The 12806-nt window shown below is 40.9% G+C and overlaps 1 protein-coding gene across 2 annotated transcripts in view; it reads left to right on the top strand.

Moving 5' to 3' along the window:
* Positions 1-12806, top strand: part of Atp9b (ATPase phospholipid transporting 9B (putative)) — a 203146-nt gene that overhangs the window by 38250 nt on the left and 152090 nt on the right. For both annotated transcript variants that reach the window (XM_031366142.1, XM_031366141.1), the window contains exon 5: positions 8960-9068. In XM_031366142.1, the coding sequence (XP_031222002.1) occupies positions 8960-9068 (109 nt within the window). The remainder of the gene's footprint in view (positions 1-8959; positions 9069-12806) is intronic.

Raw genomic sequence — 12806 nt, 5'->3', positions numbered from 1 at the left:
AAAACGCTTCGCTCTTACCCCTAATTCTTAGCCCCACGTTAGGCGCCATCTGTTGGCATCCAGAGCCAACATGAAAGAATTAAAGAGTTCTTCTGGTAATAGGAGTAAGATAAGAAATAGATAAGAAGAGATTGAAGGAGATAAGAAGAGGTAGGCTAGCCATACTGTACCGTACCCACGTGGGAAAAGTAAAACATTAGACAACACGGGGTCTGGTCACTCAGTCATTCTGAATTTAATGGAATTTCCTTTGTTCCCGCAACAGGTAAAATACCTGGGGCAAAACCCTTCCCCCAAACTACGCCAGTGTCACAGTCCAATCAGTAACTTCCTTCTTGCTCAATGAAGGTGGAGCTTCTGAATGTAGCCGCTTCCGCAGCGCTGTGTTACTGTCCGGGCTTTGGGGAGGGAGTCCACAGTCAAGCAGGTAGTCAATGTGGATAAGAAATCAGCTTAAGAAGTATGCATTTTTTTTCTTTTCTGTGTCTCTTTTTGGTTTTTTTTCCCCTTTTATATTCTGGTGTTTAGAACTGGAATTACAGGGTGCTGTAAGACACTGTGAGAATTGAACCTTGGTCCTGGAATATTAATCTGTGGTCTTAGCTCCTGAATCCTCTTTCAAGCCTCTGAGTTTTCTTTAGATTATTTTTTATGAAATTTAATTCATTAAGCCTTCCATTCATGTGGATCTTTTTCAACTTCTTGTATTTGAAAGTTTAAATTTATGCAATGAGAACTAACAAAAGATGAAAGGTATCAAGATCAAAATAAAAATGAAACTCACAGGAAATTGATAAATATGTAGAAATTTGCAAAAACAGAATACCACAGCATTTTCAGCAGAATTACTATCCAAGAGAAAATACACCTGGAAGTGAATTTTAGTTATTTCTAATGGGACATAATTTAAAATATTTTCATATTTTGATCAGATGCTAATAGAATCAATCATGATATTTTAGGCTTTAAATATATCATAGATAACATTTACTGTGATTTAATTATAGGGTAATTTTCTGTTGAATGTAATTTTTCCCTGTCACGGACCCCTTTTCTGGCTTCCTGGCATTTACCCTCCCTCACTTCCACATAGTTTCACTTACATAAAAACTGAAAAGCTTAGCTACACACATGAGAGAGAATACATACATTTTGTTTTTCTAAACCTGGGTTACCTTACTTAATGTTTTCCAGTTGTATGAATCATCCAGCAAGTTGTCTAATTTTATTTTTCTCTGCCTGAGCAGAATGCACTGGGCTTATGCAGCACATTTTCCCTGTGCGTTCACCTGTTGATGGACATATAGGCTGAATCCGTTCTTCTGGCTGTTCTGAATAGAGCAGTGCTCAACATAGATGTGGAAGTGTCTATTGTAGGATACAGGACCTCTGGAAGGTGCTGGGGGGTTGTGTAGCTGGGCTTTATTGAATTTATGTTCCTAGCTTATTGAGAAGCCTCTAAACTGATTGCTGCAGGCTTTATGGTTTATGTCTCCCACAGTGGTGAGTAAGCGCTCTTCCTTGCACCCTCTCCAGCATCTGTTGCCATGTATGTTCTTGAGATAGCTGTTCTGTCTGGGATGAGGTAGAATATTGGAGTAGTTTTAATTAGTATTTTTCTGATGTATAAGGATGTTGAACATTTTAAAACTATGTATTTGCTATTTTAGTTTTTTTCTTTTGAGAACTCTCTGTTTAGCCCATCCTATTTTTTATTGGGTTGCTTTATTGTTTACTTTTCTTAATTCTTTCTGTGTTGTCATTGATAAGACACACCGCCCTCCCCATGTGTAGGTGCCTCTGCATGTGATTAGCAGTTGATTTTGCTCTACAGAAACATTTTAATTTCAAGAGGTCCCATTTGTTAATATTTGACCTTATTTTCTACTACTGGAGTTCTGTGAGCCTCTTGCCTGTACCCATGTCTTGAAATGTTTTCCTGTTTTTTTCCTGTAGTAGTTTCAGAGATTCAGATTGAATGTTAAAGCTTTTATACATTTGAAGTTGATTTTTGGCAGAGCGAAAGATACAGGTCTACATTCAGTCTCCTCCATGTCTCTATGCAGTTTCCTAGTGAGAAGTTTTGGCATCTTCTTTGGAAATCAGGTAGCTGTAGCTGCATAAATTCGTGTCTGGATTGTCTGTTCCCTTGGTCTGCATGTCTGCTTTCTGCCAGCACTATTGATGTTTTTAATCACTTTGTCTCTATAATACAACTTTAAATCAGGTATACTGATATCTTCAGTTTTACTGGCGTGTGTGTGTGTGTGTGTGTGTGTGTTATATGCATGAGTCCATATGCCATGCATTTGTATGGAGGCCAAAGGAGAAGGATGTCTGTTTATGTTGTTGGCTTGAGACAGGTTCTCTAAACCAGGAGCATGTGTTTGCAGTGAGCATGGTCAGCCAGCAAGCTCATAGAGTATGCCTATTTCTGCTCCCCAGTGCTGGAGTTATAGGGACTTATAGCCATGCCTGACATTTTATATGGGTGCTGGGGATTCAAACCCAGGTCTTGATGCTTGCAGAAGCAGTGCTGTTATCTACTGAGCTACCTCTACCTATTGGGCCACCTCTGCCTACTGAGCCACTTCTATCTACCGAGCTGTCTCTAACCACTAAGCCACCTCTACCTAATGGAGCAGTCTCTATCCACTGAGCCATTGCTCAGGCTGGGTTTAACTATGTGCTGTCTTTTTGTGCTTCCAAGTGAATTTTGAGATCATTTTCTCTTGTCTGTGGAGAATAATGTTCATTGCACTGAATCTGTAGATTGCTTTTGGTAAGATGATCATTTTTACAAAATTGATTCTTCCAAATCAGTGAGATTTTAAGACTCATTTTTTGTGAGTTTTTGTCTGCATTTTTGTCTGCATTGGAGGTTTGGTGAAAACCGTAGAAGGAACCCTTCCATCCAGACATACCCACACCACATACTCTGTTCGTGAGGGGCGGGAACTTACTCTTACTCTTTTTGATTCCGAATATCTTTATCTGTGCAGGAAAGGTAATGGGGACACAGATCAGGTTATCTATGACAGTTACCAGAGGGAACTCATTTAAAGTACTTGGAGAATTTTGTGACACATGATAAGCTCTTGAAGAAAAGCCATGCTATTGTGGTATATGATCTTCATGGGCTTCTTTATAAGAAAGACTACAGGCCAAAAGAGAGAGAAAGAGAGAGAGGGAGGGAGAGAGGGAATAAGAGGGAGAGAGGAAGAAGGAAGGAAGAAAGAAAAGAAAAGGCAACAGGCAGGGCATTGTGGCCTGGCTGATGTCCAGGCTTGCTGGCAAGCTCATGCTGCTTGATTCAGAGTGACATTATTTCCTGATAGCTGTTGAGTGTGTGCTTTACGCTTCTATAGAAAACAGTGCCAAACCCTGCCTGGTCTTAGTAGACAGTGGGAAAGAGGGAAGGCCCAGCTACTCCTCTGTTAGCTTGGTTCTCTAGATCTCCCATCCTTGGTTAGTCTGTCATGATCAACCAAGGACTCAGAACAGACTGTTAATGTAGAGGCCCATTGAGTCAAGACGGAGACAGTGGCATCTGCTCAGGTTCTTGAGTACCTTTCCTGCCCTTGGCAGGCCATGAGGTGTTTTGGGGCTCCATGGCCAACCTCATTGGGAGAGTACTGGTGCTCTTAGCTTTGTGGATCCAACCCGCATGCTACTCCGTTCACCCTTCATTTGGAACTGTGTTGTGTTCCAGCATTTTTCGCCTATGACAGGCTCACTTTCTTCCTCAGAGTGTTTGATTTTTGTTTTCAGAAATTGAGGCCTACCCCTCCTAATTCCACTTCTTCAGCAATGTTCCATTAGAAGCCCAGGTTCTTTTTCACTGACTTCAGGTTTTAGAAACACTGGGAAGTAGCAAGTTTTGTTTTTCTTATAGTTTATAATTATGATTGACTTGCTAAAATTAGAGTAAAATTTGTTGTCTTTAAGACAGAAGCTTAGAAGTATGAAAGGTAGAGTCACCTGGGAATTGAGAAAAATACACACCTGGGAACCTGTTCCATGGAGGTCAAAAGTAGCAGTGTGTACGTCAGGTAGGACCTGAGCAGCTCTATGTTGCAAAATCTTTTCAAGTGATTTTGATGTGTCCTGCTCCTTCAAAATCCTCTCTACAGTGTTTAGATATATGCTTTCATCCTGCTGCCTTTCAGAGCAAGCCAGCTATGAGTAGAAGTCATCTGTACATCCTGAACTGTGTAATCCCATCACAGGTACGTGATGGTGGCTATTGTCCTCCCTGGGAATAACTGCCCAGACACGCGTTCTCTGGATTCAGGGATGTGTGCAGTTCATGTTCTACAAATGTAGCTGACTGAGCATAGATGTCCTTGCAGTGCTAAAATATTACTAGTATGTGTTAACTACTAGTGTCATTGAGTTAAGGAAATTCATTTTCATATATACTGGGATTCATGGTTCTTTCTCCTTAGGATACTGTTCTAGATTAAGTGTGTGTGTTGGGGGGATGCTCTTTAGAGTAAAGAAGAAAAAAAATTGAGACAAAATCTCATACCTTATCCCATACCAGAATCGCATGATAAAATTCATTGTATAGCCCAGGCTGGCCTCAGGCTCATGGCAAATTGTCCTATCTCAACATCCTGAGCATTGAGAGTGCAAGCATGAGCTGCCAACTCTATAGCAATTTTTTAAAAGCTCTTTTTCTTCTTCTGTTGGAGAGGAGCAGGTGTATTCTGTTGCTTTGGTGGTTCATAGTTTTTGTTGCTGTAGGTCTAATAAGATTACAGTCCCAAGCTTCTTGTCTCTGATAGGTCCGTTAGTGTTTCCTTGCCTTTCTCTGCCATGGCGGTGTCTAATGGTAGCATGCAAACTGACCTTGTTTCTGAAAGTTTTCACATAATTCACACAATTTGTTCCTGATCCTTTCTTAAGATCAGGGACACAGCCCTCTGTCCTGTGCACTTCCTTTTTAAATATGAGGTCACACATTTAAAAGTGCTGAGGTAAAGTGAACAGGACAGGTAAGCAAGCAACTGAAGGCATATAGGTTTAATTATTTTTTATGCTACCCAGACCAAAAAATCCCTGAACAAAACAGTTTAAGGAAAGAAGGCAGGGTTTATTGTGGCTGACCGTCTGAGGGTGCAGACATCATGGTGGGGAGTCATGTAGCAGGAACTCAGGGTTGTTCTCTTCACTTCCACAATCAGGAATCAGAGGATATGCTGGGCTTCGAATACAGCCCACAGAAGCACTGCCTCCTTCAGGTCCATGCCCAGAGGGCTTTTCATTCTAGAGCCGTCTTTTTACCTGCCATCGTTAACCTGTGCAGCTGTCTAATTCCATATATAGATGGCATCATTGTGTACATAGGAAGAATCTAAGAAGTCTATGCACAGAGGAATGTTGGAATGTTAGCAAGGTTATAGAATACAAGATATGAAAACCATTTGTATTTTTATATATTAGCTATAACCATCTAAAATGAAATTAGGATAACAATTCCACTTCTAATAGTATCAACAAGAAAAGGTACTTAGGACAGACATCAGCGAAAGAGTGAGAGTGCATACTGAAAAGTACTGAACATGAAGATTTGATTAAATGGAAAGTTATTCCATGCTGTGGACTAGTATTATGGTGGCAGCGTCCTTCAAGTGGACTACGGGTATAATCATGCTCTATCAACATCCCATGTGACTTCCTTCCTCTAGTCTCCTTCCCCTACTCTGCTATAGAAAGTTACTAGCTAATTGTAAGAATTATTTTGAAATGCTAGGGACCCAGAGTAGTTAGTATATTCTAAAAAGTAAATACAAATGGGAAACTGACATGCCCATATTGGAAACGACCATAATCTGGTAGACATGAAGTACTGATAAGCATATAGACAAGAGAAATATGATTGACAGTCCCAAACTAAACCTCTGTATCTGTGGGTAGTTGATTTCCAGTAGAAGTGCTGCCATAGTTGATGGTGAAAGAGTGGTCTGATAGTAGAGCAGCTGTACAGCCACATAAGAACCAAGATGAATTCTCTCATGTCGGGCTGGTCAGGCTGGGAAGGTGAATGGTGTGCAGGCAGCAGCTGGAGCAAGCTATAGCAGTGCGATTTGTGGATAGCTGTGCCAGCGTGACCCGAGACATGCAGAAAAGGGGGCCTCAGCAGTACGGCAGACGTGATCCCTTCGAAGGTCCCGGGGGACAGTGAGCGGTGTGCAGTGCATACACGTCTGTGCCTTGTGTATTCAGAAGCTGAATATTTGCCCCAGACAGGATTGTAACATGATATTTGGGTGTTGTATTAGCTGATGTACTGTAAAGAATGCTCCCCACTAATTCCTGATTGGTCAATAAATGGCTGGGGCTTATGACTGGGCAGAAAGGACAGGAAGGCTGGGTATAGAATCATGTGAGGGGTCTGGAGAAAGATCACTGGGGAGGAGAGAGAAATAAGAAAAACTTCCATCAGATGGGATAGACCGCAGAGCACATAGCCAAAAGACCACCCTAAGGACAGGCTGATGGAGCAGAAGATGAGATACAGAACACATAGCCAAAAGACCACCCTAAGGACAGGCTGATGGAGCAGAAGATGAGGTAGAGTGCAGAACACATAGCCAAAAGATCACCCAAGGACAAGCTGATGGAGCAGAAGATGAGATAGAGTGCAAAACACATAGCCAAAAGATCACCCAAGGACAGGCTGATGGAGCAGAAGAAGCCCTGGAGACACCCAGTTGGCAAGGGACTAACATTTGTGTAGGTTTTAACAGGTAGAGTGATTAGAATAATAGCTCAGAACCTGCCCAGCAGAGTGCTTGCAGCTTATTAATAAATTGTAGTGTTTCTGTGTCATTTACTCAGGATCTACATAATCAAAAGTACGGTAGAAACCTTCAGCAGACATTTAGGAATAAAGGAGGGGTATAGCAACCCTCCAAGGAAAATGACTTCATACCGTAGGTCTGGTCAGTTCACACTGTTATAAGGCAGTTTGAGTTGAACTGTGGAGAGTCAAGTGGTAATAGGATGTGAGAAGGCTTCTATGATTATATAATAAAGAGATTACTCAATGTTTTTATGGCTAGGCAGTTGTGGAGCCTAGATGTTGTAGGGCCATTGAAATGTAACATGTTTATAATTAGGAGGAATACATGGGTTTGTAGCTAAAGTGAAATAACAGAATGAAAGACATAGGATTGTCAGATTAATTTGGAATGAGAACTGTACCTTATGACTGTATGACTGACTCTCTCTCTCTCTCTTTCTCTCTCTCTCTCTCTCAGTGTGTGTGTGTGTTCTAGAGGACAACCTTGGTTGTCATTCCTCAGGTGCTATACTTATGGGTCTTTCATTGGCCTGGAACTCCCCAAGTAAGTTAGGTTAACTAGAAAACAAGCCCTAGGAATCAGTCCTGGGATTACAAGCATTTGCCTTGTTTTAAAATGTGGGTTACAGAGGTCAAATTCATATTCTCAAGACTGTATAGTGTACTGAGTCTGTCTCCTAGTCGTGGCTGACAGTACTGTAGGATTATTTTACTTCCATGTATATTTGTTCACCAATTGCATGGCTGGTTCCTGTGGAGGCCAGAAGAGGGCATTGCATCCCTTGTGACTGGAGTTACAAGTGGTTGTGAGCTGCCCTGTGGGGAAAAAATCTAAGCAATCCTAGAACCTACTCACTATATACTACATAGTTGTAGTATATACTACTACAAGGCCAGCCTTATGTATGTGTATGTATGTAGTACATACACAGAGGAATGTTGGAATGGAAAAATGAGTTAGTTGTAGGTTACAAGATAACAAAACCATTTTTTATTCTCATATAGTAGTCATAACCTCCTCTGGAACAGTAGCCAGTGCTCTTAACTGCTGAACTAGCTCTCCAGCCCATCCACTCCTTGCCCTAACATTTTAAATTGTGTTTATATACAGTGCTTTTTAGCAGGGTATGTAAAGAAATGCTGTGTCAATGGCTGTAGGACCTAGTCTTTCCAGTGACCTATTTAGCACTTTGGTTTTACAGGGGAAACGCTGGAAGAAAAGATTACTAGCCTCTGAGTGGAATTCATTCAGTGCTCAGTTTTTTAGAGTGTGCTGCTCTAAGTCATCAAAACAAGACTATGACAAGAAGGGTCTTGGCTTTGTCATGGCCAAAGGGACCTGAATAGCACTCTTTTTCCATTTATTTATTTATTTACTTACTTACTTAATTTTTGAGTCAGAATCTCACTGTAGGCTGGCCTTGAATTCACTATGTAGTTAGCTTATGTTGGCCTCACATTCTCGATATGACCCCAGCTTCTCTAGTGCTAGAATTATAGGGGTATGCCATTATGCCCATCTTGGAAGAATTTCCCTGTAGCTTATCAGGAGATGCATATGTAGCCTTTAAAGATGACGTATTGTCTGCATCAGGTTTCACGATGGAATATAAGTATGTTGAAGCTTCATGTAGATATCATGCAAGCTACCAGTTGATCGTTTACTTAAAAAGCAAGATAAAATCGTACCTCTACTCTACAGTCCAGTTGGTTATGAAATGCATGGAGTAAGACAATGGATCAGTAGGTTCCACTTGGGGATTATCTTGTGTTCTTCAGGGATTTGATTCTACCTGAGAGATACAAGTAGAAACTGGGAATTTATGCAGTCATTGCTAGTGTCTGAATGTCTCCCTGTAGGAAGTGTACTCAGTGTTTTGCTGGAGAGCTTTTCCTTAGGTCTAGTCTGAGTAGTTGTGGGTGTTTGCATGCATGTCTGTATGACAGACAGGATGTGAGCTGTCTCCATAGTCTGAGGGTTGTCAGTTTTTGTATTACACATTATATGCATTTTTGTAGTTTTTTATTTTCATTCATTTTGTATTTTAGGGAGTAATATAAATTGAAGGGGGAAAAGTAAAACTAAATAATAAAGAATTTTCCTTTGCTTTTTTTGTTCTGCTTTCTAAAATACTTTTTGTTTTATAGGGATTTGTCTTGGCCGTTACGATTGCACGTGAAGCAATTGATGAATTTCGACGTTTTCAGCGAGACAAGGAAATGAATTCACAATTATATAGCAAGCTTACAGTAAGAGGTTAGCAAGGACTTAATTTTTCTAGTATTTGCTTAGTATAAGCATGTTAGAGTTAACATAGAACAAGTAGGATTTTCACTCTGGTCTTGAAAGCTCACATGACTGTGTATGGAATCTGATTTTCTCACTGTACATAAGGCTAGAATTTCAGTTGAGTATTTTTATTTTCTTGATATGTATGTGTGCATGTGTATATTTTCACAACTATACACAAACACATGTATGCATGCACTGACACAAAGCTGTATGAGATGCTCTGCTAGAATGCTGTAAGAGATTGGAAGGAAACCCAGCTGCATGTGCCCTGCGGTGCACAGCAGCATTGTTAAGTGTGTCTTATGTTCAACATACCCAGAAGGATCAGGGTGCATGGCGTGGCATTAAGCATCTGAAATCAATGCTGTCACTCGACATGGCCACAGGTGCGTACATACCCATCCAGGTATGGGTACATAGTGCTCCTTACCCCATCCAGGCCATTAGCTCCCCTCTTAACAAATACGTACAGAGCTCATTTTCCTCACTCTTTAGTCTGTAGTTGAAAAAGGAGCAGTTTATCAGGAAGAGAATGGATCAGACTGTTACAGGCTCTGTGACAGTAGAAGGACCTGAGGATTGAACAGGCTAGGATACAATGAACTCTTAAGTGTGAGTTTCCTGAAAGAAATGAAAAAGTCACTGGGTCCCTTCTTCATTTTTTTCTCCTTTTCTTCCACTGAAGTCCTGGGTGGCCTCTGTTTGACTTTTTCTGTCTCTGGTTTTGCCTTCTGTGAACATTTATTGTGAGTAGAATCATATACTATGGCAATCTTTTCTCTTTGGCTTCATTCCTTTGGCGTATTTTCAGGGCTCATACACATTACAGCATGAAGTGGTATTTTCTTTATTGCCAGCATTCTGCAGCACTACACAGCACAGGCTTATCTGCTCAACACTGGCTGGGCATTAGGTATCCTCGCACTGTTGTAACTAACATTCCCGTGAGTACTTGTATATCAGCCTTTTCATAAATGTTGTTTCATTTCTCCAGCATATTGTCCAGTGGGAAGGGTGGTAGTTTAGGTGTTGACTCTACTGAGCACTCTGAAGGAAGTACCATCCTGGTTCTTGATTGGCTGCATCATTTGCCGTTGTTGCCAACAGTCCACATGGGTTCTGATTTTGCTGAGTCTTCAGCAGTACTTGTCAGTGTCTTCTGTGTCTACTGTGGTGCCCTGTGTTTTATGTGCTTTTGCTGATGATTATTGAGACTGGGTGTGCTCTGTGCTCTTGGCCATTTGCGTATTTCCTTTGGGTGCTGTATACTCAGATCCTTCAGCCACTTTTTAACTGAGTCCTTGCCTGTCTGTTGCTGAGTTGTATGTGTCCTTTATCTAGATTAGGGAAGTCCTTTGTCAGATTTATGATTGCACATAGTTTCTCTCATTTTGAGGGCTCACATTTTCACTTTCTTAATGCATAAACATTTTGTTTGGTCTAATTCATTTACTTTTTCCTCTTGTTTGTGCTTTTGGTGTTGTAGCAAAGAAATAATTGGCCAACTCTAATGATTTTTCTTTTCTTCTAGCAGCTATAGTTTAAGCTCTGAATTTTAAGTCTGATCCATTTTCCTGTATAATGTGTTACACAGGTACATGTTTGTTTGTATAAATATCAAGTTGCCTGGTACCATTTGAAAAGACTACTCTCCTTAGTATACTTTTAAATTATTAAATGTAGGCTGGGGAGATGGCTCAGTCAATAAAGTGCTTGCTGCATAAACACAAGGATCTGAATTAGGATTCTCAGCACCCTTGTAGAAAGTTGGGCACGGTGTTTAACCTCTGTAAGGCCAGTATTTGCCAGGGAGTATGTTTAGGGAATGGAGACAGATTCCTGGTGCTTACTGGCCACAGTCTAGCTTCATAAGTGAGCTCCAAGTTTAGTTAGAGACCCTGCCTCAGAAACATAAGATGGAGAGCGAATGAGGAAGATTCCTAACATTGACCTCTGACTTCCACCTCTGTGTGCACACACATGTGAACATGTGAGGACTAGAAGGAAAGCAAGATTTACTTTTAAGAAAAAGAACACTCGAAGGCCAGGTAAATTAGGTTTGACTTAACATTGTTATTTTGAGACTAGTTTATAGATTCTAGCTTATTTTGAGTTTATGTTTACTTTGGTGTTTGTGATCAAGCAGAGATTGATGTTTTGTGTATTGGTGATTGGAGTGGTGATGTCAGTGGAAATTAATAAGTTTCCTAATCAGTCAGTAGAGCATGTAGAGCAGGCAGCTCCATGTGTCTGTCTGTCCTTTAGCAGAAAGTTTTATTTGCTAGGCAGTGGTGTCGCACACCTTTAACCACAGCAGCAGAGAGTCAGAGGCAGGTAGATCTCTGAGTTTGAGGTCAGCTTGGTCTACAAATTGTTTTAAGACAGCCAGGCTACATAGAGAAGCCCTGTCTTGAAAAACAGTGGATGGATAGATGGATGGATGGGTGTATGCATGCATGCATAGATAATTTGTGTATGTATGTACGTGTGTGTGTATGTATGTATGTTTGTATGTATGTATGTATGTATGTATGTATGTGTATCCCACATGCACATGTTTTCACTAGTGGAGGCCTGAAGAAGGCATTGAATTCCCTGGAGTTATGGGAGATTGTAAGCCATCTATTGTGAGTGCTGAAAACTGAACCTTTGCAAAAGTATCGAGCGATCTTAATGGCTGAACTACCCCCCTCAAACTACAGTTTTTAAAATAAAATACTTAAAACACCATTCAAATGTCTATTACTTTGGTATATGCTCAGAAATAACAGCAGGAAGACATTTAAAAATCTGTTTTCTATGGTTAAACCATTGTAATTCTGTAAGAGCGGAAAACTTGATAGGCTAGTAACCATACTGGGGTTCACAATATGCAGTAGCCTCTCACCTGAGCCTAGGTGTTTCAGGCAGCGTTCCTGACATTGCTACTGCAGAGTGTGCGTGTTGTGTATGTCACTCAGTGACATAATGGAGCAGTGTGAGCATGGGCTGTCTGGAAGGGCTTGAGTCCCTCTCTGCTGCATTTGAACTTTGGGCATTGTTCATCCACAACCCTTTACTGTTGTCAGTTTTCCTGTGAAACCTACATGCAGAGGTGATCCACTGTTTGAAAAGGCCTGACATGCTCGATTTTTGTAATCTAGCAGGTAGGCTTCTTATTTTGTAATTCTGTGACTGGTGGTGTGTTCCCTGTGATTTACTCTTTTACTGTTCTCTCCAGGCACTTACTTCACATATATCCAGGCATTTATTCTCATATATATATTCTCTCCCCACACACATTCATTCATTCATTCATTCATTCATATCCTCTTTCCTTTCCTTCCTTCACTTTCTCTCTTCCTGTCCCCCTCTCTTTCTCTTTCTTCTTTGTCTCTCTCTTCCTCTCTCCCCTCCCTGTCTTCCTGTCTCCCTTTCTCCTCCCCCATCTCTCTCTTACCCCCCTCTTCCTTGTTCCCTCCTCCCTCCTCCTTTCTTTTTCTTCCACCCTGCTTCTTCAAATTTTAGTTTACTTATAAGGTGATGAAGCATGCAAGGGGAAGCCTCTCAGTGAATTGAATTAAATGGTACTTATGAAATAAAGAAGGGTACTTGAAGTGCAGTTTAAGTGGTGTTAGTGTGGTCCACGGGTGGGGTTTTGGGTCCTCTGACATTAGAAGGGACTCATCAGAGATCTCTGTAGGACAAAGTAAAATGGTTTAA

This window comes from Mastomys coucha, unplaced genomic scaffold (assembly GCF_008632895.1).
Source record: "Mastomys coucha isolate ucsf_1 unplaced genomic scaffold, UCSF_Mcou_1 pScaffold13, whole genome shotgun sequence".
Lineage (NCBI taxonomy): Eukaryota > Metazoa > Chordata > Mammalia > Rodentia > Muridae > Mastomys > Mastomys coucha.
The sequence above is the reverse complement of the archived record's forward strand: the minus strand, read 5'-3'. Positions and strand labels throughout refer to the sequence as shown.